General features: G+C 35.4%; 1 protein-coding gene across 7 annotated transcripts; it reads right to left on the bottom strand.

Moving 5' to 3' along the window:
- Positions 1–2,088: 2,088 nt before the first annotated feature.
- LARP7 (La ribonucleoprotein 7, transcriptional regulator) lies at positions 2,089–21,431 on the bottom strand. 7 transcript variants are annotated; one of them, XM_067036494.1, is made up of 14 exons: positions 21,156–21,258; positions 19,751–19,850; positions 15,076–15,286; positions 14,491–14,591; positions 14,335–14,418; positions 14,049–14,213; positions 13,876–13,969; positions 13,449–13,799; positions 13,226–13,370; positions 11,189–11,340; positions 10,279–10,397; positions 6,778–6,937; positions 6,436–6,527; positions 2,089–2,766 (listed from the first exon to the last, which is right to left on the bottom strand). In XM_067036494.1, the coding sequence occupies exons 3-14, from the start codon at positions 15,275–15,277 to the stop codon at positions 2,686–2,688; spliced, it is 1,746 nt and encodes a 581-aa protein (XP_066892595.1). In that variant the 5' UTR covers positions 15,278–15,286; positions 19,751–19,850; positions 21,156–21,258; the 3' UTR covers positions 2,089–2,685. The 7 variants fall into 7 exon arrangements, with proteins under 7 accessions (XP_066892595.1, XP_058922602.1, XP_058922605.1 ...); XM_059066619.2 differs by lacking the exon at positions 19,751–19,850 and having other exon boundaries at positions 21,156–21,431; XM_059066622.2 differs by lacking the exon at positions 19,751–19,850 and having other exon boundaries at positions 13,449–13,796; positions 21,156–21,295.
- Between the last annotated feature and the right edge of the window lie 37 nt (positions 21,432–21,468).

Below are 21,468 nucleotides of genomic sequence, written 5' to 3'. Positions count from 1 at the left end.
AATAAGAAAGGAAGAAAAGTGGGAAGAGGTCGGGAGAAAGGGAGGTGTTCTAATCATTTAAATATGTGGTCTTTAGAGTAGGAGAAACTGAGTTTAAATCCTAGACTAGCTAGCTATTTTGACCTTGGGCAAGTGCTTCAGTTTCATTTTTGAAGTGGTGATAATAGTGGCACCTACTTCACTGAAGTAACAAAGTAAACAGGTTAACAAAAGACAATGACCATGGAGGTTTTCTTTGCTACAGTGGTACTGAGCTACTGCAAGGTGCTTAAATAAAATTAGCATCTCAGTTAAGGAAGGAAACCCCACTGACACGCACAAAGACAGGTATGTAGTAGGCACTAAAAAAAGAAAAAAAAAAAAAAAAGAACATGAGTACTGAGAATCCAACTTGAAAGAGAAAATATCCTTTATGCAACTAAATCAGCATCAGATCTTGGGGAACATCCTGAAGCACACATTCAACTCAATTAAACAAATACTTACTAAGCAATTACTAGGTACTAAGTGTTGGATAATGAAGGGAATACACCTACCCAGAGGATCAAACGTTAGAGACCTTGAAAGGTCATGCAGAATTATGACTTTGCTTTCAGGAACCCATCCCATATCTGGAGTAACTTGTCCTGTCACTTACATTGTACTGCAACTTTATGTTGACTTGCCTGTCTTCCCCAAGGCTGTAAATTCCTCAAGGGCAGGGGACCTTCCTTACCTCTTCTTTGTATCTCTAACGTTGATAGTGTCCGTGTCTGATATATAGCAGGGGCTAAATAAGTATTCCTTTAATTAAGTGAATTAAAGAATAAGTGAAAGAATGAATGAATAGGGTTTTCTCCTCCTCCACCTTTTCCATTTGTCCCTAGGACTTATCTAACCAACTGTGTGATTTTTACTTATTTTTGTTTATTTTCTCTATCTACTGCTGAAACATAAGCACCACGAGGGCAAGAGTGTCTAAACACAGATATTTGTTGAATGATTGCTTCTCTTATTTTAAAGACTGCCAAGAGGAGAATTTTTGAAATTTTATTTGATAACCTCTTCGAAGTCACCTTATGAGAGTCCTCCTTGAGATTAACTCAATTCTTGAGACATACACCTACTTTTGATTATTCTGGGTCAACTGGAGCATATTTAGTCACAATCCTCACAAGAGGGTTTAGCAACTATTAATTGATCATTCTTTTCCTTCACGAGTGTGTATGCTAACTTTCCTTCATGGGGAGAGAAAAACTAGTGAGTCAGTGGCAACCTGTCAGTATACCTTTTTAAAAAAAAATAATTTGTTTGTCTTTATTTTTGGCTGCGTTGGGTCTTCGTTGGTGCGTGCGGGCTTTCTCTAGTTGCGGCGAGCGGGGGCTGCTCTTCGTTGCGGTGCGCGGGCTCCCCATTGTCGTGGCTTCTCTTGTTGCAGAGGAGCACAGGCTCCAGGCATGCAGGCTTCAGCAGTTGTGGCGCACGGGCTCAGTAGTTGTAGCTTGTGGGCTCTAGAGCACAGGCTCAGTAGTTGTGGTGCATGGGCTTAGTTGCTCCATGGCATGTGGGATCTTCCCGGAACAGGGCTTGAACCCATGTCCCCTTCATTGGCAGGTGGATTCTTAACCACTGCGCCACCAGGGAAGCCCCAGCATACCTATTTTTGGCACTGATAAGCTGTTGCCATCCCAACTAGTGATGTAGCCTATCTCCTCAAATTTTTGGCCCATAGGAGTGAATAGATTCTTGATCCTTTGCTTCCCACAATGCATAGAAGGGAGAGCCAAATTAGTCCCTCACTGCTGGACGACACTGATGGAACTAAAAATGGGTTTGTAGCCCAAGAAAATGAACCCCAGGGCTGTCCAGAGTACTTTCCTGATACCTGGTGAGAGATTAAGATGCCAGTCACGTACATGCCCTGCAAGGTTCAGTTCTGGGAAGGCCTTCAACATACCATTCTGTGATTTACCCGAATAAAATGAAAGACTTTGGTTATGCCTAAGGCTGATTCCTAGATTTTTTTTTTTTTTTTCTGTGTTCACAGCATCTGGTACATTTTATTTTGTCTAACCAAAATAAAATGTTTATTAGCTTCATTTATGAAAACAAACTCACTTAACATTTTAATTGGAAACAGTTCATATGGTCTGTTCAGTGGAAGCTCAGATAAGCAAAGTGCAATAAGCAGAATGAAATATCACACATATGTCTCTGCATAAATCAACATGAAAAAGTATTTAAGATGTTTCAAATGGAAAAAGCAAGCTACAAAATAAGTACAGTGAGAGTTCTCTGTTAAACATTTTTTCCTTAACTATTTATTTATGTGGTATTATTATTTTTGCAAAAATGTTATTGTTTTTGTAATACAAACCAGCAAAATTAATGATAATGTTTGGAAAAAAAGATAATGTTCAAAACACATTTACTTTCTAAATCACTTTGAGGTTGATTTATATCAGATAATTTCAACAAATACAATGTTTACTGAAAAAACTGTGGTATGCAGTGTAATTGCCTCTGGACAAAAGTCTTGTTTACAAGTTAAGGAACAAAACTATTTTTTAATTAAATGTAGGTTTTAGAAAAACATTCATTATACATTACTACCATTAAAAAAAAAAAAAAAAAAAAAAAAAAGAATTCCCTAAGAATAGCTCTAGCATCGAGTGAAATCTTAAGAGGTGAACCAAAATGTTTTTTTCAATCATATTCAGAAAATCTAATGTGTTTACTTGCTTGTTGTGTCTTTTCGAGTCTGATCTTTTCGGCTTTGGTGATTAACTACAGAGAAAGAAATCAGAAATTAGAATGTACTGGATACCTAAAAAGAGGAAGATAATTATGACTAGAAAAATCTCATAACTATTAGCTTGAATAAAATTTCTTAAAAAGTGGAAGAAAACAAATGAGATAATTAAGCTTAGATCAAATCAGTTACAGACAGAACTGTCTAGATTATGGCTTATTAAATAGATATTAAATCTTTGAATTACCTAAGATCCTCTCATTTTAGTTCCAGATTACTAAAAAAATTTTCAATTAAAAATAACCATTCCACCAACAAGGACCTACTGTACAGCACAAGGAACACTCCTCAATATTCTGTAATAAACTAAATGGAAAAAGAATTTGAAAAAGAATAGATACATGTATATGTATAACTGAATCACTTTGCTGTACACCTGAAAGTAACACAACAATGTTAATCAATTATGCTCCAATATAAAATTAGGGGAAAAAAAACATTCCATGCTGGTAATTTTTTTGACATTTTAGGAGGCTTAAGGACCAACATTTGTTGTTTCATAGCCCTTTGGGCTTGAGTATTAATTATCAAGACACTTCTTAAATGATGTGTGGTTTTTAATAATTATATTGTGCTTGAAAATTCATATATTATTTGAATGAGACAGCGTATTTTGGGCTAAGTGCTACACAAAGGTTTGCTTACAAATTAAAAAAATTTGTTCCAAATAAGAAACTGCTATTAAGAGTACTTATTAATTACACCCTTACATAAATACTTGAAAATTTTAAAGAAGGCAAATGAAATTATATGGAATGCAGAAGAACATTTAAAATATCTATATATTCCAGAAGCTTTCTTGATAAAAAAACTTAAGGTATCTTATTTAGCTTTGGAGGAAATGAAAATTTTATTCTCTTAAAAACACAGATTCTAATGAGTATTCATTAAAATAGTTTATTTAAACTGGTGATAAGTGGCCACTGGCAGGAAATCACTTTCAGATTAAACTAAAAGCCTTTTTATCAGTGAAGTGAGTAAAAATGTAAGTGTTTAAAACTGTCACACTGATATGCTCTTCACACATTTTATGAATTCTACCTATACCTGCTTAATATCTGACCTATCAGTACTTTGTAAAGAACATTTTAATAAAAACATAAAAAAATTCAAATATGCTTTAAAAGCTAAAGAGAAATGAGAAAAGCCTTACTGTGTCTCCAGTACCTGTTATCTAATTTTACCAATGTGCTCAAAGTTATAGGGTACACTACAAAGATTTGGTCTGGGTAGAATGAAACAGATCCCTTTTGGCAGATCTTTCCTTCATCTTACTGATCTTTTGTCAGAGGTCTTAATTTAACTTATCTGTACTTGATTTTATGGGTAAAAATATCATACATAGAAAATAAAATATTTATACCAATTCTTTTGTCTTTTAATTCTGTGTAAACTGACCAGAGCTCAGGAAAGTGTCCCCAGTAGCCTGCTCCTCCACAATGTTAAAATAAGAACCAGTATTTTTTATTGGTGCTTTTCTTTCACTCAATTATGGACCAAGTATAATGTTACTGTGGAAACGGTAGGCTGGCATGTCAGTGAGGTATTTATGCTATACTTTTGGCTGCTAATTTTTTCTAAATACTTAATTTCCATTACTAACATGCTTGCTTCCAGTACTCCAGCTACACTGTCCTCCTAGTCTCACAATTTCCTTTCAAGGCCTCTGCATTTTCTTTTAAAAATATATTTATTTATTTATTTATATTTTTGGCTGTGTCGGTTCTTAGTTGCGGCACGCAGGCTTCTCTCTAGTTGTGGCATGCGGAGTTTTTTCTCTCTAGTGGCGTGCAGGCTCCAGAGAGCCTGGGCTCTGTAGTTTGTGGTACTCGTGCCCTCTAGTTGAGGTGGCAGGCTCAGTAGTTGTGGCGCACTGGCTTAGTTGCCCCATGGCATGTGGTATCTGAGTTCTCTGACCAGGGATTAAACCCTTGTCCCCTGCATCGGAAGGCAGATTCTTTACCACTGGACCACCAGGGAAGTCCCAAGGCCTCTGCACTTTCTGTTGCCTCAGACTGGAAAGCTAGGCATCTAAATTTTCCTGGCTTGCTTGCTCCCTTCCCTAAGGTCTCCTCTATTGTCACCTTTGCAAAGAGAACTTCCCAGACAATCTCATCTCATGTATCCCATTATACTTTTGAGTTTTCTGTACAGCACATGTCATCATCTGACCTATTACTATATTACCTCTAAGCCTCAACAAAGAAGGGGACTTTGTTACTCACAGCTATATACTCAGTTCCTAGAACAGTGGCTAACACAAACTGGCACCAATAATATTAATTAAATAAATGAACAAAGAAGTAAACTAAATTATGGTCTAACCCCCTCTCCTCTGAGAAGCTTCTCTGTGTGGTACCTTTTTTTCATTTCATGAAATGAGCTAACTAGTTACATCCATAGCTTTAGCTAGGATTCTATACTTTCAGAGGTTTATCACACAAATCATGTGTATGATAAACCTGATGGTGAAACAGCTAAATGAGAACTCTCCAAGTCAACGATAGAACTACTCACTGCTTTCCAACCCAATTTATAAAATTCCCTAAGTCAATGTTTATTTCCTTGTCTCAAATTTAACTTGTGGAGATGGAATCTTTCTGAAAAACACACTTTCTGATTTCTAGTTTTAAAAATATATAAAATTTAAATGAAATTTCACACCAATCAGAAGGATAAGTATTATTTAACAAAATGATTTCATTTCAGTTGTCAGTTCTGGATTAAAGATTTTAACATTTAAATACTCTCAAGCAGGCTTTGAAATTAACACCTCTTGAACCTGAAAGAGTCCTTAAGAAGGGAGGCTTCCCCATCTCAGCAAATTCAGTCCACATTCACAGAAACAGAATTAACAAAGACCAGTAGAAAACCTCCTACTAAATCATCTTAAATTCCAATGAATCCTAGGCTATGTAACGCTGATGAAAAAGCTTGATTTTCCAATTAAAAAAAAAAAGAATTTTATAAATAGGACCGTAAAGCAACAAACCTAGAACACAGCAAGTATGACCTTTCAAGTGTTAATCAATCATAAAAGGATGTACGTACATCTTTCCATATTTTTAAAATATACATTAAAAAATTGATACTAGTAATATTACTATTATTATGTGCACATAGTAGAGCAGTTATTATGTGCCCTATTTTATTCTAAGCACTTTAAGATGTTCTAATCTTTACATGTATAATAATGTTTTAAAAGAATATACTAGACAGCTTACTAGCAACAATAAATATCTAATAAATTTAGTGTCATTTAAAATAAAATTATTGAAAGAGAGCTTGCTTTAAATTATTTAATGTACTTATTTAAGCTTGTTTCTTTCACTTGTCAGCTCGTCTAGAGAAAAAGGAATAAAGCTTACCATTGCTACAGGGAATGTGATGCATAGTCTCTCAATCTTATCTGTGGAGGCTCATATTTTTAAAAAGTATAATCTAAATACATTGTGTTTTTTACCATTAAGACAATCTTTAAATAATCATTCACCACAAAGCCATAAATGAAAACAGTCAGAAATTTAAATTACATCACTATTTTCTTTTTAAAAAAAGATAGAATTATGTACCCTTGTGTGGAAAATAATTCTAATTTCGTATATTTCAAAATCTAGAGAAATTTAAAAAAATGAATTGATTACCTTCTCAGTGCCTCTTTTCTTTTCACGAGGCTGATTAAGTTTGGCCTGCCTATCTACCAAAATCTTCTGCCAATACCTCTGTTCATGGTCACCTTAAAAAAAACGGAACAAAAAACCCACAAAAATGTTGATCATAAGGATACAGATGAAGAAACATATTCAAGGCTTTATATTGTCAACAACAGAACCGGAATAGTTGTCTGATTTTATTTAATGCTACTTTATGCATATTATAGTACCAAAAAAACCCAACAACGTAGTTTCATTAGCCAAACTCAGAAATTAGAAAACAATCACCCCACAATAAGAATTGTTAAAAAAGAATGTTCTATAAAGTTTTACCAGAAAGAATCTCTAGTTTCCAGCAGTGTTTCTTTTTAATTTCCGTATATGCATTTATTACTGCTTGAGCATCCTCAGGAGTTTTAAATCTAGCATGGCATTCGGTATCTCCTTCCAGCAAATCAACATAAACAACTTCTGAGATTACTGCCAAAGTATCCTGCGTTAGAGTTTAGAAAGGCTTAAAATAAATAATAAAAATGTTTCAATATAATTCTAAAATTATCTCAATGGTTGTACTAGAATCTATTATAAAATTCAGGAATATGTCATTTAAAATGAGGCGAAACTACCCTATATCAAACATTTCTTCTAAAATATATACAAATGGGGAATTTCCTGGCGGTCCAGTGGTTAGGCCTCTGTGCTCTCTCTGCTGAGGGCCCAAGTTCAATCCCTGGTCGGAGAACTAAGATCCCACAAGCCACACAGTGCAGCCAAAAACCAAAAAAAAAAAAAAAACAAGAAAAAAAAAAATCCCTCAAAACGAATGCTCTTAAAAAGTGACTTGGACAAAGTTAAGAACCAATTTAACATCAACTCTAATAACTTTCCTTCCTTCAACAGCATCCTTAAAATCTTAACTGGAATGGGAATATTGCATAAGGAAAAGAGATTTGTAGAGCAGAATGTACAAATACAACCCCAAATTCAGAAGAAGGTTTCCAAGTCTGGGTGTAGTTAAAGAGTAAAATTAAAAAGCAAACAAAATCGAACAGGGATTAAGGAAGAAGGTGTATTTCCACTCACCTGTACCAAATCACTTATGACTTAAAATATATGTAAACTTTTTATAACCACTTGTAAAAAAACTTTCAAGGAACATACAAAGTAGTTCCCAAGTAGTCTATGGTAATACAGATATCTCAAGAGCTTTTATTCTCTGATAAAATACCTAAGCAACCTCTTCTAAACAAGTTGAGTCACACAGCAAGGAAAAGTTTTACCTATACGGCCTGCTGTGAGGGCAAATTAACAAGATTCCTGCATTCCTAGTCTTTTTTTTTTTCGCAGCAGGTTCTACAGTGTATGCAATGCAATTATGCAGGAATGTTACACTAATTCTTAATTCATCAACTTCCATTCATAAAGCTAAAGAAATAACTGAAGGTTCCCAACTGGGGGAAAAAAGTCTTACCCACCACACCTCCTTTAGTTTTAACCCAAAATTTCAAGGCACAACTAATTTAGATTACTTTTATTTATTTATTTTAAAACATTTATTATTTTCTTTGGCCCCGCCATGCAGCTTGTGGGATCTTAGTTCCCCGACCAGGGATTGAACCCAGGCCTTCGGCAGTGAGAGCGAGGAGTCCTAACTAGTGAACCGCCAAAGAATTCCCTAGATTACTTTTAGACATTGGATTTTTAAAGTATGAATTACAAAAAGAACTGAGCAATACCTGGAAATATTTTTTCATAAGAAAAGTTTATAAAGTAGTAAAAACCTGTGCTTATGTACAAGCCAGGGACTAAATCTTAATTCATCCCAACACTTAAAACACTGTCTATCACAAAATAGGCTCTTAATAGATGTATGCTAATTCAATGAAAGAAAATTAAGAGAACTGGAGAGAAATATACCTGCTAATTCTTCCCATTTCTCTATCTAATCAGTATTAAATTTAGACACAAAGCAAGAAACTATGGTAATGAAGTGATGAAATTTTAATGTATTCATTGGTAGTAGTGAGAGTTTTATAATTGATTTATCAGACAGATTAGATTACTACAATTCAAAAGATATTTACTAAATATCCATTATAATGTCAGACTAATCTCCGGATTTAAAACCCTTCTTAGAATGACAAATTAACCTGGTAATCACATGGGCAAGTCACAGACAGCAGTAACAATTGTAGCTCAGTTTTTGTTCCAGCAAAATGTAAGTAATTACTAACTTGGTTAATGCAGTTATTTTACGATTTTGGTGATCATAAATGAAGAATCTGTAATTGACATAATTACCATTTAGATAATAAAAGCTATTTGATAAATATAATTGATCCTATGTCAGTCATTCCAAATAACAAACTTTGTATAATTTTTCTGTTAAATCTTTTTCAGTCTTACTAACCACAGCAGCATTTACATCCTCAATTTTTTCTCCTTCTTATTTGATAGTCTATACTGTGACCAAACTTTGAAATGCAAGCTGGTAATACCAATTTGGGATTGACCAGGTTCCTCATTAATACTGTAATGAGAATCTAAATTTATGTGTTAATGACAGCTACAGGATTTTAGGGGATAGGGTTTCAGATGAAGTGCTTACAGATGGTTACAATGAGCAACCTTAATGGTTATGCAAGTCAAAAAATGTGACTGCTAAGAGTCTATGCAAAAGCAAAACAATATACTACATGGTGCTGATGTCAGTATAAGAATTTTAAATATATGTGCTATGTTACAGAACATGTTACATAGTTTAAAAAGAAAGCGTCTTACCTAAATGGGTGACAAGGTTTAAAAGTAAATAAAATAGGGTACTCCCACTCAAAGGAATATGTGAATAAGAAAGAAATATTGCTGTGCTGTACAAAATGCTGTAGAAGATAACTTTATAAAGTGAAAAAAGACTAACACCGTATGAATAGCAATTTAAAGTGTAAATTGTGTAGAAATAAAGATTTATTTGCATATGCATGTAAAATTTTTGGAGCTTTGCAAAATAGTTTACACTTTTCTGTCATTGTTTCAAATGTTTAAAATAATCAGCATGGATTAAAAACACCAAAAATTTTTAAAAATAAAAATTTAAAAGGCTCTTACCTCCAAAATAAACCCTGCCTTTCTTTCAGGAAAAAAATTTCAATTCCCAAGAGGATTCATTAACAGACAAAAAGAAACTAAGCCCATGGTAAGTGAAAAATATGCATATTATCCCTTTTATTCCAAAATAGTTCTGACTTGTTTTAAGTCACAAAATCTTTTAGGAATCTATCGAAAGCTAAGAGCTCTAATGAAAACAAATCACAAATTCTCTAGTTTGCTCCAAACCAGACAACGGCAGATAATTACAATTTTATTTTAAAAATAATTTCAAACCAACTCTAATGTTGATTAAATCTTTAAAAAAGTTTTATCACTAAGCATTTTCCTAAAATCTAGTTTCTCTAGATTTTTCTGAAAACAGAGGAACACTGGGAAACATTTTACTTTATCTACCCTATTAGTTATAATAACTGTAGTATGGTTTCCTCATCCAACTATACAACCACCATTAAGGGCACCAATAAAAATAAGCACAAATTGCACTTTTCCTATAAATGGATTAAACTATGTTCGCTGTAAATTTGATCCAGTGAGGAATTTCAGTCTTTAGAATGTGCTTCAAGTCAAACTTAAGGGTTATTATGGAATCAAAACCAGTGACCAGTTTACCACAAGAGAACAAATTCTAATTTGATTTGCCTCATTTTCCACATTCAAAACACCTTCACATGGGGGAGTTTTTTAGAGGAAAGAGAAACAGCTATCCTGGGGATTCCAAAGCATTACCCTGACTTGTTTCCTGCCAGGTAAAGGCTCAGTGCTAATGATCTTCACAATCACACCACTCACAAACTGTGGTCCTGCAGCATTAACCTTCTCCTGGGGACCACCCTCTTCACTGTCTGCTGTTTGAAAAGAAAAAGAGCAGAAATAAATCTCTTACACTTAATTATTTAACCCTTAGGAGGCCCACTTTAGAATAACAATAATGATTTCTCAGGCTGATTTAAATAATTTAAATTTACTCACAGAGTCATTATGTTGTAAGTTATACTATTTGTTGCAGATTACCAAGAAGTAAAATACAAAAACCTTTATTATTGTAAATGCAAACTTTTACCATTAGAAGAGCACTTGTAAAACCTTAAAAAAAAAAAAAAAAGCTCCTTTTCAATGAACCAAGTAACAAAATGCTTTACTCAGTGAAGAAATAAACAGGCATAGGATAATATTTAAGAATACTGTATATAAATTACAATTCAAATGTGAAATTTGTATTTTCAACTTACAGGAATTTAAAATATATCCTAATATTGAAGATTTCACAAAAACCTTGTTTTAATTTGTTCCTGCTTGTGGTTAATACCAAGGAATAACATGTCAGGTGAGAAATTATCATCTTTGTTTCTACAAACCTGCCCAACTCAAACTAGGCACTCATTACTAAATTTGATTAATAATGAAAACTGTAGAGAAAACTTATATGATTAAAAAAGATACTGTTTAAAATGAACCCTTCAAATATTCGTATGTTAAGAATAAATCACGTCTGGACAACTTGACAAATCAGTAATTGTTCTAATAACAGCCATTGTATAATCAAGTTTTTAAAACTAAAGTTTATCTTATAATAACTCAAAGTACTTTTAGTGTAAGTACAATATAATGCTACAAAAACTATCATAGTGATGCTTACTTTTTTCATTTTTCATTTCGGACTTAGTAGGTACTCCATGGTTTGTTTCCATTTCTGACTCTGATTTTATTTGGGATATTGTTTTTTTTAAAGACGCCATGCTAGCTTTTTGCAGTGCTAAATACTCTTTTTTCAAATCCAGCCATTCGGTCCTATAATGAAAAAACACTGTACTTTTAAAATAGTGACAACAGATCATTACATAAAAAGTAAGTATGTAATACAGACATTCAGTGACTTACAATCACTCCTCCTCCCAACCTTTCTTTCTTTAAACACTTACACTCAAATTATTTCCTGAGTTCTAAGTCCATCTGGCAAACAAGCAAAGGGGAGTTTCCTTTGCTCCAACATTCAGATTAAATGTTTTATATTTGCTGAGTCAATTCTTGAGTGTGTTTCAAATATCTGAACTGATGAAACTAAAAGTATTGAATTAATTAACTAGTAACATTCACTAGCAAAGTCAGTCAACTCTGGGGAAAAAATGAGAAATTAAAATTTAAAGATTTGTTAAACTGCTTCCAATTTGAGACAACATTCCTTAGTATTTACTTGAATCAAAAGGAATTTCTAAGAAGAAAAAAACACCCCATGGAAGCAATTTATTTATTTACATACATTTAACGTGTAAGATGTTTCTTCAAACAGCTAGAGCTCCACCAGATAGAAACACAATGCCTCCCCTGGCTCTGCAGGAGCACTCATTGTTACCCTAATCTATGCCATCAAACAAGCAGATAGGGGATTTTTTTTTTTTTTTAAAGAGGAGAATATCTGTGGTAATGGTTTTAGCTGTTAACATTGACATCTGTATACTTCAAAAAAAAAAAAAAGTATCCAGACCCACCCAGGACCATACATTCCCTGAGAGCTGATACATTAGAATAACAAAGGGCTCTTGTAATGATTCTCTGAGATAAAAAGGCAAAAGGAATTCAGGAGTTAAGAATAGTATAAATAGAAGTACCCAAAGTCCTTGCCTTTTAACCCTCCAAGAGGAAAACTGGATTCTTTGGAAAGTAATCCAGGAAGGTTAAGAAAAACTCTCTTCTAAAAGGTATGCCATTTGCTTTCTTCTACTTATCTCTCACCCCTTGAGTAGATGGACTCCCTTTAACTTTAACATGGAAGTACTTTCTGTGACTTTTAAAATAGTAAGTGCTTCCATGTTTGAGTAGAAGTGAATCCAAATTATGCCTCTGGATTCGAGATGGCAAACTTTCCAACTTGCAGAAGCCAAGGGGATCCCCTTTGCTTTAACATGGGGGTACCTGCTGTGTAAAACAAAAGTAAGTGCTTCCATGTTTCAGTGGAGGTGTCCCCAAACCGACACTTTCAAGGATTCAGATCTATTTTTATAGGATAAATTGTTGAAACTAGCTACTAATGAAGCTCTGAAAATAAAATAATGAAAATACAGCATTGCTTGTTTAATTGTGAGTAAAGGATAAAAATATATAATCCTTACGATGAAATTTTACTTAATTTAACTTAATAGGCCTTTGTCGGACAGGTCCAAACTGACGCGTTTGTTCTGATCCCAGATTATTTTCTAAATTTCCTTTACAGGTCAAAGAACATTCATGATTTTTATTTTTCTTCCCAAGACTGGGCTCCCCACCACTTAAACGTGGATGTACTTGCTTTGAAACTAAAAAAGTAAGTGCTTCCATGTTTTAGTGATGGTAAGTCTTCCTTTTTCATTTTAACTTCAAGAAAAATTCAGGAGTACTTAAATTGAATGGCCGGTCTATGGTACATTAAAGCTGTACTTCTAAATCTATTAAGGAACACCCTCTACTTTAACATGGAGGCACTTGCTGTGACTTGATAAAAAATAAGTGCTTCCATGTTTTAGTGCGGTGGTTCCTCTTTAAACCCCAATTGTGTTATAGCAACTTGCCTGCAGATGATGGCTTCAGGCCATTACTGTTGCTAATATGCAACTCTGTTCAATACAAATTGGAATTGCACTTTAGCAATGGTGATGGAGTGTGTCAACTGCCAACAATATAATTTGTACCGCTGACTTACTTTGATAGTACTCGTAATGGTATAACCTCTTCTCCCATTTTATGCCTCTCTTTATGTTTTTTCTTATGCTTTCTTTTTGCTTTCAAGAGGGATCCATCTTTTATATCTCCAGTGTCTTTTTCCTCTTCAGTAGAGACTTCTAATTCTAAATTAAATAACAATAAATAAAGTTAAGAAAAAAAAAACCTTATTTATCTAATCGTAAGCTTAAAGTTAGAAATACCTTTGTTTTCTTTACAAACTTCTGAAGCTTCTTTTTTAATGTTGTCTTTCTGAGCCACTTTTTTAAGCTTTGATTTGGGAGTTACGTAATCTGCATCTCCAGAGCTACTTCTCTTTCTCTTCCCTGTTTTGCCTAAAGGTAAGCTGGATACTTCAATTCTTTCTCGTTTTTTCTTCTTCTTTGTGGGTGGCTTTTGGGGTTCAGTAACCTCTACTTCAGAGCCCTCAGATGTGGTCCTCGTTCTTTTTTTACAGACGCTTTCCTTGCTTGTGTCCATATTTGACTCTTTGGTCTGGATACTGTCTTCTTTCTTCATTCGGCCTTTCTTCTTCTTTTTCTTTTTCTTTTCTTCTGTAACAATTTTATCTTTTTATTATTTATTATTTTACTTCAACTACATCTACTTTAAAAATATTTAATAACTCACCCGCTACTCTAAGGGCAGGAATGGGCTTGTTTTTCACTGTCTTGGGAAATATACCAGGTTTTCTTGGTGCTTCCTCTGGTGGGTTATTAAGAAACTGAAATGAAATAAAATTTTGTTACTATTTAAAAACACTTGGTAATTTTCTTTTCCTTTCTTTTAGGTTCTGGACTTACCTCAATAGCTTTTGCTGCTTGTTCTTTTGTTTCAAATTCCACAAAGGCAAATCCCTTTGGATCTCCAGTAGACTTATAATGTGGTATACTTATATAAACAACATTGCCACATTTCCCAAATACTCTTTCAATCCAGCTGTGATTAACATTTTTGGGAAGTAATTCCTATGATAAATTAGAAGCAATATTAAATAAAATGTTAAGTCTTAGAATAAATTTTTACTTAACTGCATATTAAAATGTTTGCTATTTTTTGGGGATGACACTTTACAGAAAAATGGCTTACCACATACACAGTCCGCTCATCCTCATCCTTTGGTCTTTCACCCAGAGGTTTTTTTCTCCTGATTCTGGTGCCTTCTAAATCCAGCTTTAAAACAGTACATAAGGTTAATACACTAATACAATATTATGTGACATAATAAGTTGCAACAATTCTTACCTCTACAACAGCTGAATTTTTCAATGCTCTGGCTATTAACTTTCCATCAGTGGTCAATTTTTTCATTTTGTTGAATGACACGAGAAGTGATATATCAACATCTAATAAAAGTTAAAGTGAATAAATACAATTAAAAATAAAACATTAAAAAGATAAACCAGCAGAATAAATGGTACTTGGGATGAATTTAATATGCCCCTTAAGTTAGGCACAGCCCTACTGGTCATGGTTATACATTCATAACACAAAATTAATACAACTTCCCTTCAAAACTAATCAAAGATGTTTTGAAATGCGGACTAGGTAAAATGCCTTTCTGTCTGAATCCTGCACATACCTCTATGCATTCTCAAACATACGTGGTAAATGTTCATCTGCTTTGAAGTTGCTAGAGGCCTAGTGAGTTTTTAACTGTAAAAATATAAAGGCTATAAAAGTGACCTACTATAGTTCTCGTAAAATTATACACATTACAAAAACGTAGTATTTGATGCTATATGCACTATATTACAGAATAACATACACTACCTTAGAAGTAGATACACCTCTTAAAATTAGTTCAATTGTACACTGAAGCAAACTTACATCCATCTCTAGATTTTTCTATCTGCTCTCGAAGAAATCTATCCTTGTGAAGATTTGCATCTCCAAACCAGAAGTCCACCTGCTTTGCAATATCTGCAAGGACCTGTTTTACTCGAGACCTTTTCTTTTTTTCTACTTCTTTTTTCTTTTCAGTGCTTTCCTCTTCCAGTGCCTTTTCTTGATTTACACTTTCAGTTTCCATTCCTGTCAACTGCAAAAAGGTAAATATCAACTCAGTACAAATAATTAGTAATACAGAAAAAATGTTTAGTTTCGCCTTTGTCTGAAGGGAAATGGACTGAAATTTGACTGCCAGAGAACAAACTTCAGGGAGCACTTTTCAGACATTTTCACCATCAGCTGCGGAAACTTTCATTGGCCTTCTTGAGTGTTTAATTTTTAGTTTTCTCATTCACTTCTCATTTGGCCTTGTTTTTACTTTTAAAATAAGTTGCCTCCTATGTTATGGAGCATAGCTTCAGTATTTTATGTCTTAAACTGCAGAACCAGATTATCCTAGTATAATTTATGTCTAATTTATATCTCAAAGTATAACATAAGGAACTGAAACATTCTTCATTTTGAAAAACCTCAAAAAAGTTATTTGCATTTTAAAATACAACTTCTAATGAAATAAAAATTGATTCTTGATTTTTAAAAATGTTAATTTGTTTACTAGAAGCAGAATTCAACTGATAAGTCACAGAATCCACTATTTCTTTTTCAGGTGACCTTCCTGTCCCAGTGTTTATTTCTTGGGCCGCAACTTTCAACCCCCTCATTCCTCAAGTTACTGTGCATGCCTCTTTGCTCCCTCCGCTCCAGCCATGCTGCTTTTCTAGCTGTAGCTACAACTCAGCTGGCAAACTCAACTGAGGGATTTTTGAACTTGATATTCTCTCTAAAATTATCCCCTAGATAACATGGCTTGCTTCCTCACTTGCTGAAGTCTTGTTCAAATGTCACCTCAGTGAGATCTCCCATGACCTTATTTAAAACTGCAAAGTTCTGGACAGATACTGCATCTCTCCAGTCTTTTTTCTATTGTACTTGTTTCTAACATTACTATACATTTGTTTATTCTTTATCCTTTCTAGAAGGTAAGATTGATGAAATCAGATTTTTGTCTCTTTTGCTTACTGGTGAAACCCCAGTCCCTGGTACACAGTACTCATTCAAAAATTTGTTGAATGAATTGTGTCATCTTAGTTGAATCACTAAAGGTATGCACACAAAAAATGAGTAGATGAGCAAAGGCTTAACATGAGGCCTGGGGTGATGCAGCCTTGCCTAAGAATAACCTCGGTCTGCCATAACATGTTTTTTTTGGAAACGGGAGCATTAAGACAAATGGGGAGAGTTTCATCTGTCTCCTCTGTCTCACTGGGTTGGGATCTGCTATTAGTTGGTATGCAGTCCTTAAGGCTGTAACCAGAATGACACAATAGATTGGTGGGCAAAAGGGCTAAAGCTCTTACATATCAAGGTGACCCAAAACACCGTGGCCTTTATCTGTGGAAGTCATACTTGTCGGAGGCTGGGGGCAGGGGAAGCAGTGGATTTGGGTAAATGCTGGGGCTAGGCCTCCAGATGAGATGAAGATTCTGTCCTACTGTATCATCTGTCTTGTATCCATCCTTTAAAGCTCAGTAAACACAGTATAAGATTAAAGTCTATTTGTGTCTCCTGAGTCTGACTGTCAGCTAGAATCTGTCACTGCAACAGTGATGCTGCAGAGAGTAATAGAAATAGTGTTTCAAAGAGACATCCAGTAAAAGGGTACAAAGACATTAATGCATTTTCACTTCAATCTCCAACTAAATGTGCATTCTCACCAAAGTCAATAGAAGAGTATTCTGGTAATTTTAGAATAGGCTTCTGCTGATTGGCTAAGCACCAATTTTTAAAATATACAAGTACTTAAGTATTTATTTAGATGATGCTAACATAACTCATAAAATGGAGGAATATGTCAGAGTTAATCATTAGAAAGACAATCAGGTGTCATTCAGTGCTGTATAACCACAGTCCTCACCTTGCACTCCAACCCCAACCCATCCTGTCAGGCTTTCTTTTCCACCTTTCTAATGAAACTGAAAACAATTATCTCTGCTGTCTACCGGGACCTCTAAGCAGCATCCGCAGCTGGTAACTCCCTCACTGAAAACATTTTCTTCCTTTAGTTTCCAGGCGTATTCTTCTCAATTTCCTTTTCTGGACCCTCCTACTCTGCTCTACCTTTACATGCTGCCTAGGATTGCATTCAGTCCTGAGCCCCCTTTTTATCTACACAGACCTCCTTTCAGAGGGCGTCCGGCTTTAAGCTCCTTGGCTCTATGCTGATATTTCACAAACCTATCTTTTCCAGCCCTGACTTTTCCCATTAGCTCCCCATTCCAACATGGAACTGTCCATTTGACTTGGTTATTTCTTGTGTATCTCAAGCTTAAATTGGCAGAAATTGAACTCTCTAATTTTAACAAACCTATTTTTTGCCTAGTTTTCCGCACCTCAGAAAACACCAGTGACAAAATTGCTGAGAGGGCAAAAACACTGAAATCCTTCTTAATTCTTCTTTTCTCACATCCCACAGCCAATTCATTAGCATTTCTGTTAGCTCTACCTTTTCGAAATACATACTGAATATGAATCTTTCTCATTCCTTCCATCACAACCACCTGTCCCAAACCATCATGGTGTCTTGCCTGAACTTCTGCCAACACATCCTAACATTTGCTTGCTTCTACTCTTCTTCCATTATCAATTCTCCAGATAGCAGCTGGAATAATCATTTAAATATGTAAATAAAATGTCAATCTCTTGAACAAAATCCTCCACAGGCTTCTTACCACACTCAGAATAGAATCCAAAGTCCTTACTGTGGCCTATAGGCCCTATTCCATCTGGCTTGGGGATCTCGTTCTAACTTCATCACTCGCAACTTCTTCCAGGGTGCTCATTCCAACCACAACACACCATCTTTTTGTTCCTTTTAAAACAAGCTAAGGCCATTCCCATCTCAAGGCTTTTGCTCCTGTTGCTCTCTAGTTTCCCTGCCACACCTGCAGGGATTACTTCCTTGTTCATTCAGGGCTGTGCAAATGTCACTTTCTCAAGAGGAGGCTTTCTCTTTCACCCAATCTAAAACATCCCCTCCCAGCCAACCTTAACCCTACCGCCTGCTCAGTCACCACTTTCCACACTTGTATCCTCTTATCCCTACCTGGAATTATAATTCTATTGCTTGTCTGTCTCACTAGAATATATAAACACTATGAAGGTAGACTTGAGTTTGATCACAACCTCAGCATTTGGTGATTAGCTAAATAATATATTTAAAAGGATCTAATAAACTGTAAAGTGTTAAGCATTTCAAGTTATTTTGTTAGGGGGTAGAATTATAAACAAAATACAAATGTAGGGTACGACTCACTACAGCAGGATACACGCTAACTTTCCCTTCTGAAAAAACTACAAATTATAGAGGGCAGACCACCAGCTCTCCATTTCTTTGCATTGTCAAAGCGACCATCTAAGGAAATAGTGGACAGAACTGCATAAGCACAGAAAGTCACAATTCTCCCAGAAATCAGACTTTTCCCATCATTCTCGTATCTCAGCCCAGATACTCTCCTTCTTTCCTTCTCCTAACGGTTTTTTGTGGCTTGGAGAATTAAGTTCAGAAAATCTTGCCTACTGTGAATAACACTCATCTGCAATTTTCAATCTTAAAAATATATTCTATAGATAATCAAATATACCTTCACTTTAGGGGAAGACATTAATTAAACAGGAAATAACAAGCTATGGTACAAGTTAAGCTTTCCTACACAATGGTTGCAGAAGATCAGGAAGTTACATGGCAGTACTTTTGTTACAATTTTGATCTTCATAGTTTACTTTCTCAATGTCCTATGATAACAAATATGTGTGTTGTCATTCCATACATTCCAAATCAAACTTATTATCTTTCCTACCCGTGACTGTTCTTCTCACCATCCTCATTTTATTTAAGGATGACATATTCCACTTAGTTAACCAATCAAGCTATTTACTAGCTGTATGGATTTTGAGCAAGTTACCTCATCTTTCTATGGTCTATAAAATGTGAATAAAAATTATACCTGCATAATAGAGTTGTAAGAATTAATCAAAATAAATAAACCCCTTCCCATTGCTGCTATATAGCACACACTCTACTGAGTTATTATCATTATCATTACCAATCTGTTATTAAGTCCTATCAATTCAACCTTTGGAATGGCTCTTATCTCCATCCAGTGTTTTCCACAACTACTGTCACAACAATATGGAACTAGTTTATAAATTGTTCTAGAAGTCATCCATCCTTCACAGAAGCTGTGTAACTTGTCTAAAACACAGATCTAATTTTCTGACTCTGACATTAAAACTTTCAACATCAGAAACTCCTCAGCACCTTCTAGTAACATAATCTGTAGTTTTAAAAAATTGTTGAATGAACTGGTTTCATGGGCTTTAAACACATAAAAGTTACTGTGTAACAATACGAGTTCCTTTACATACATTGTTTAAAATCTTCATAATCCCTCTAGGTTCTTTTGACTTCTTTTTACAAAGGCTCAAAGATTAAGTGACTTGGCTAAAGCTAGCTGGGTAAGTAAGCTCAGGTATGCTTGACTCCCACACTGCCTACCTTTTAGTAGACCTTCTTGCAACCTGTTACCATGCGCTCTATGTTGACTCAGAAATCCTTAATCTGAAGTCCATGGAATTTGCGATGGATTTCAAGAATTCTTGTGAATCCCATGAAATTTTCAAAAGATAAATTTTAAAGAAAAGGTGAAATCATGACTTCTACATATATAAAATGAACACGTGTCAAAGATTTTATTTAAGCAATTAACCAGGGAACTAGTCAAGTGTTAAAAACCAGGAGTTTAACTCCTGGTTAAAAGGAGTTACTCAAAAACTCCTTTTCAAAGGAGAACTCAAAAATTAGACACAAACAAGTACAAGCAATCAGAAATGTTGACATGAATTTGTTAAAATAGACTGCAATACTAATCAAGGCAATAATTGCAAGACTGATTTCCATTATTGTTTTCTACAACTTACACAATTGTAAAATAGCTCAATGACGATGAAAGGCAGAGATAACCTGGAACAGTGAGCTAGACTAGACAAGACACCACATATATGTGTGTGAATATATATATATATATATATATATATATATATATATATATATATATATATATATATAGGCCATTTCAACGTCTTCCACGATTCTTAGAAAAAGTTGTAGCAAAATGTTTTGACATGTACACGCATTTTCCTGGGAGGCTCAATCATAGCTTTTAAATCATGTTTTAAAAGCAAATGGTGTGCCCAAAAGGTTAAGAACCATTGTTCTAGTCACAGCTGAGTATTCAGCAGTACCCAAACACTTTCTTGAGCCTTCGCTTTAAATGAGTCTTCTCATCTTCCCTGCCTCATAAACTCCTATACAATTTTCAAGGCCCAGGTTAAACGGCATCTTACTCTTTCTAGCCTTCCACTACCACGTCTCCCGTAATCAATTGCCTCCTCATCTGTTTTCCCTTAAGTAAGTCTATTAACGTACTCAGTACACTATTTAACCCTTATTATTTGTTCCTTCCATAACTGGATTTTCAGCTCTCTGAATGACAAGGACTAAAGTTCTGAGAAAGAGAATGACTTAATTTTAAAATACAAGTCCTCACACTCGCTATCTTTTAGCCAGCAAAACTCGAACCTGTGAAGTAAGGCAATTTCACTTTTGACTACTGCCCCTCTCGGTACCCGTCCTTCCGCACGGAAGCCGCCAAACACGGGACGGCCCCGAACCTTCCAACACCGGACAACACGCGCCCCCAATCACTGAAAATTGGGAACTACAAAGGCTGCCGGAGGACTTTTGCGCGTGCGCACAGAGCACTAGGACAAGCGAACTGATGGGTTGATGGGAGGGGGCGGGGTGAGAAGGACAGATGATAGAATGGGCTGCATAAAAAAGGACTGAGAGGAATTCAGACCTCACCCAACCTGGGCGACCCTATAGTCCACTTAGAACTTACTCCGTCCAATTCCCAAAATACAGGGCCAGAGACTGCGTCCTTCAGTCCTCCCCGTCTCCCGATCCTTAAAGTCGTAGTTGTTTTCGCGTCATAGGAGGAGCGACAGCGTTCTTCCGTACGCCTCGGAAAAGACAGGCCCAGCGACTGTGCGTCCGTCGTTTACGTCACAGGCGTGGGCTGCCTCAGCGTGCGGGGCGGGGCATCGGAGAAGGCGACCACTACGGAGGCTCGCAGACAATGAAGAATTTGATTGGCGGTTTGAAAACGGCGGTTCTCGCCGGGACGGTGGTGGGCGGGCTAAATATTGGAGCTT

Source organism: Kogia breviceps, chromosome 6, assembly GCF_026419965.1.
Source record: "Kogia breviceps isolate mKogBre1 chromosome 6, mKogBre1 haplotype 1, whole genome shotgun sequence".
Taxonomy (NCBI): domain Eukaryota; kingdom Metazoa; phylum Chordata; class Mammalia; order Artiodactyla; family Physeteridae; genus Kogia; species Kogia breviceps.
This window is presented reverse-complemented; position numbering and strand designations above follow the sequence as displayed.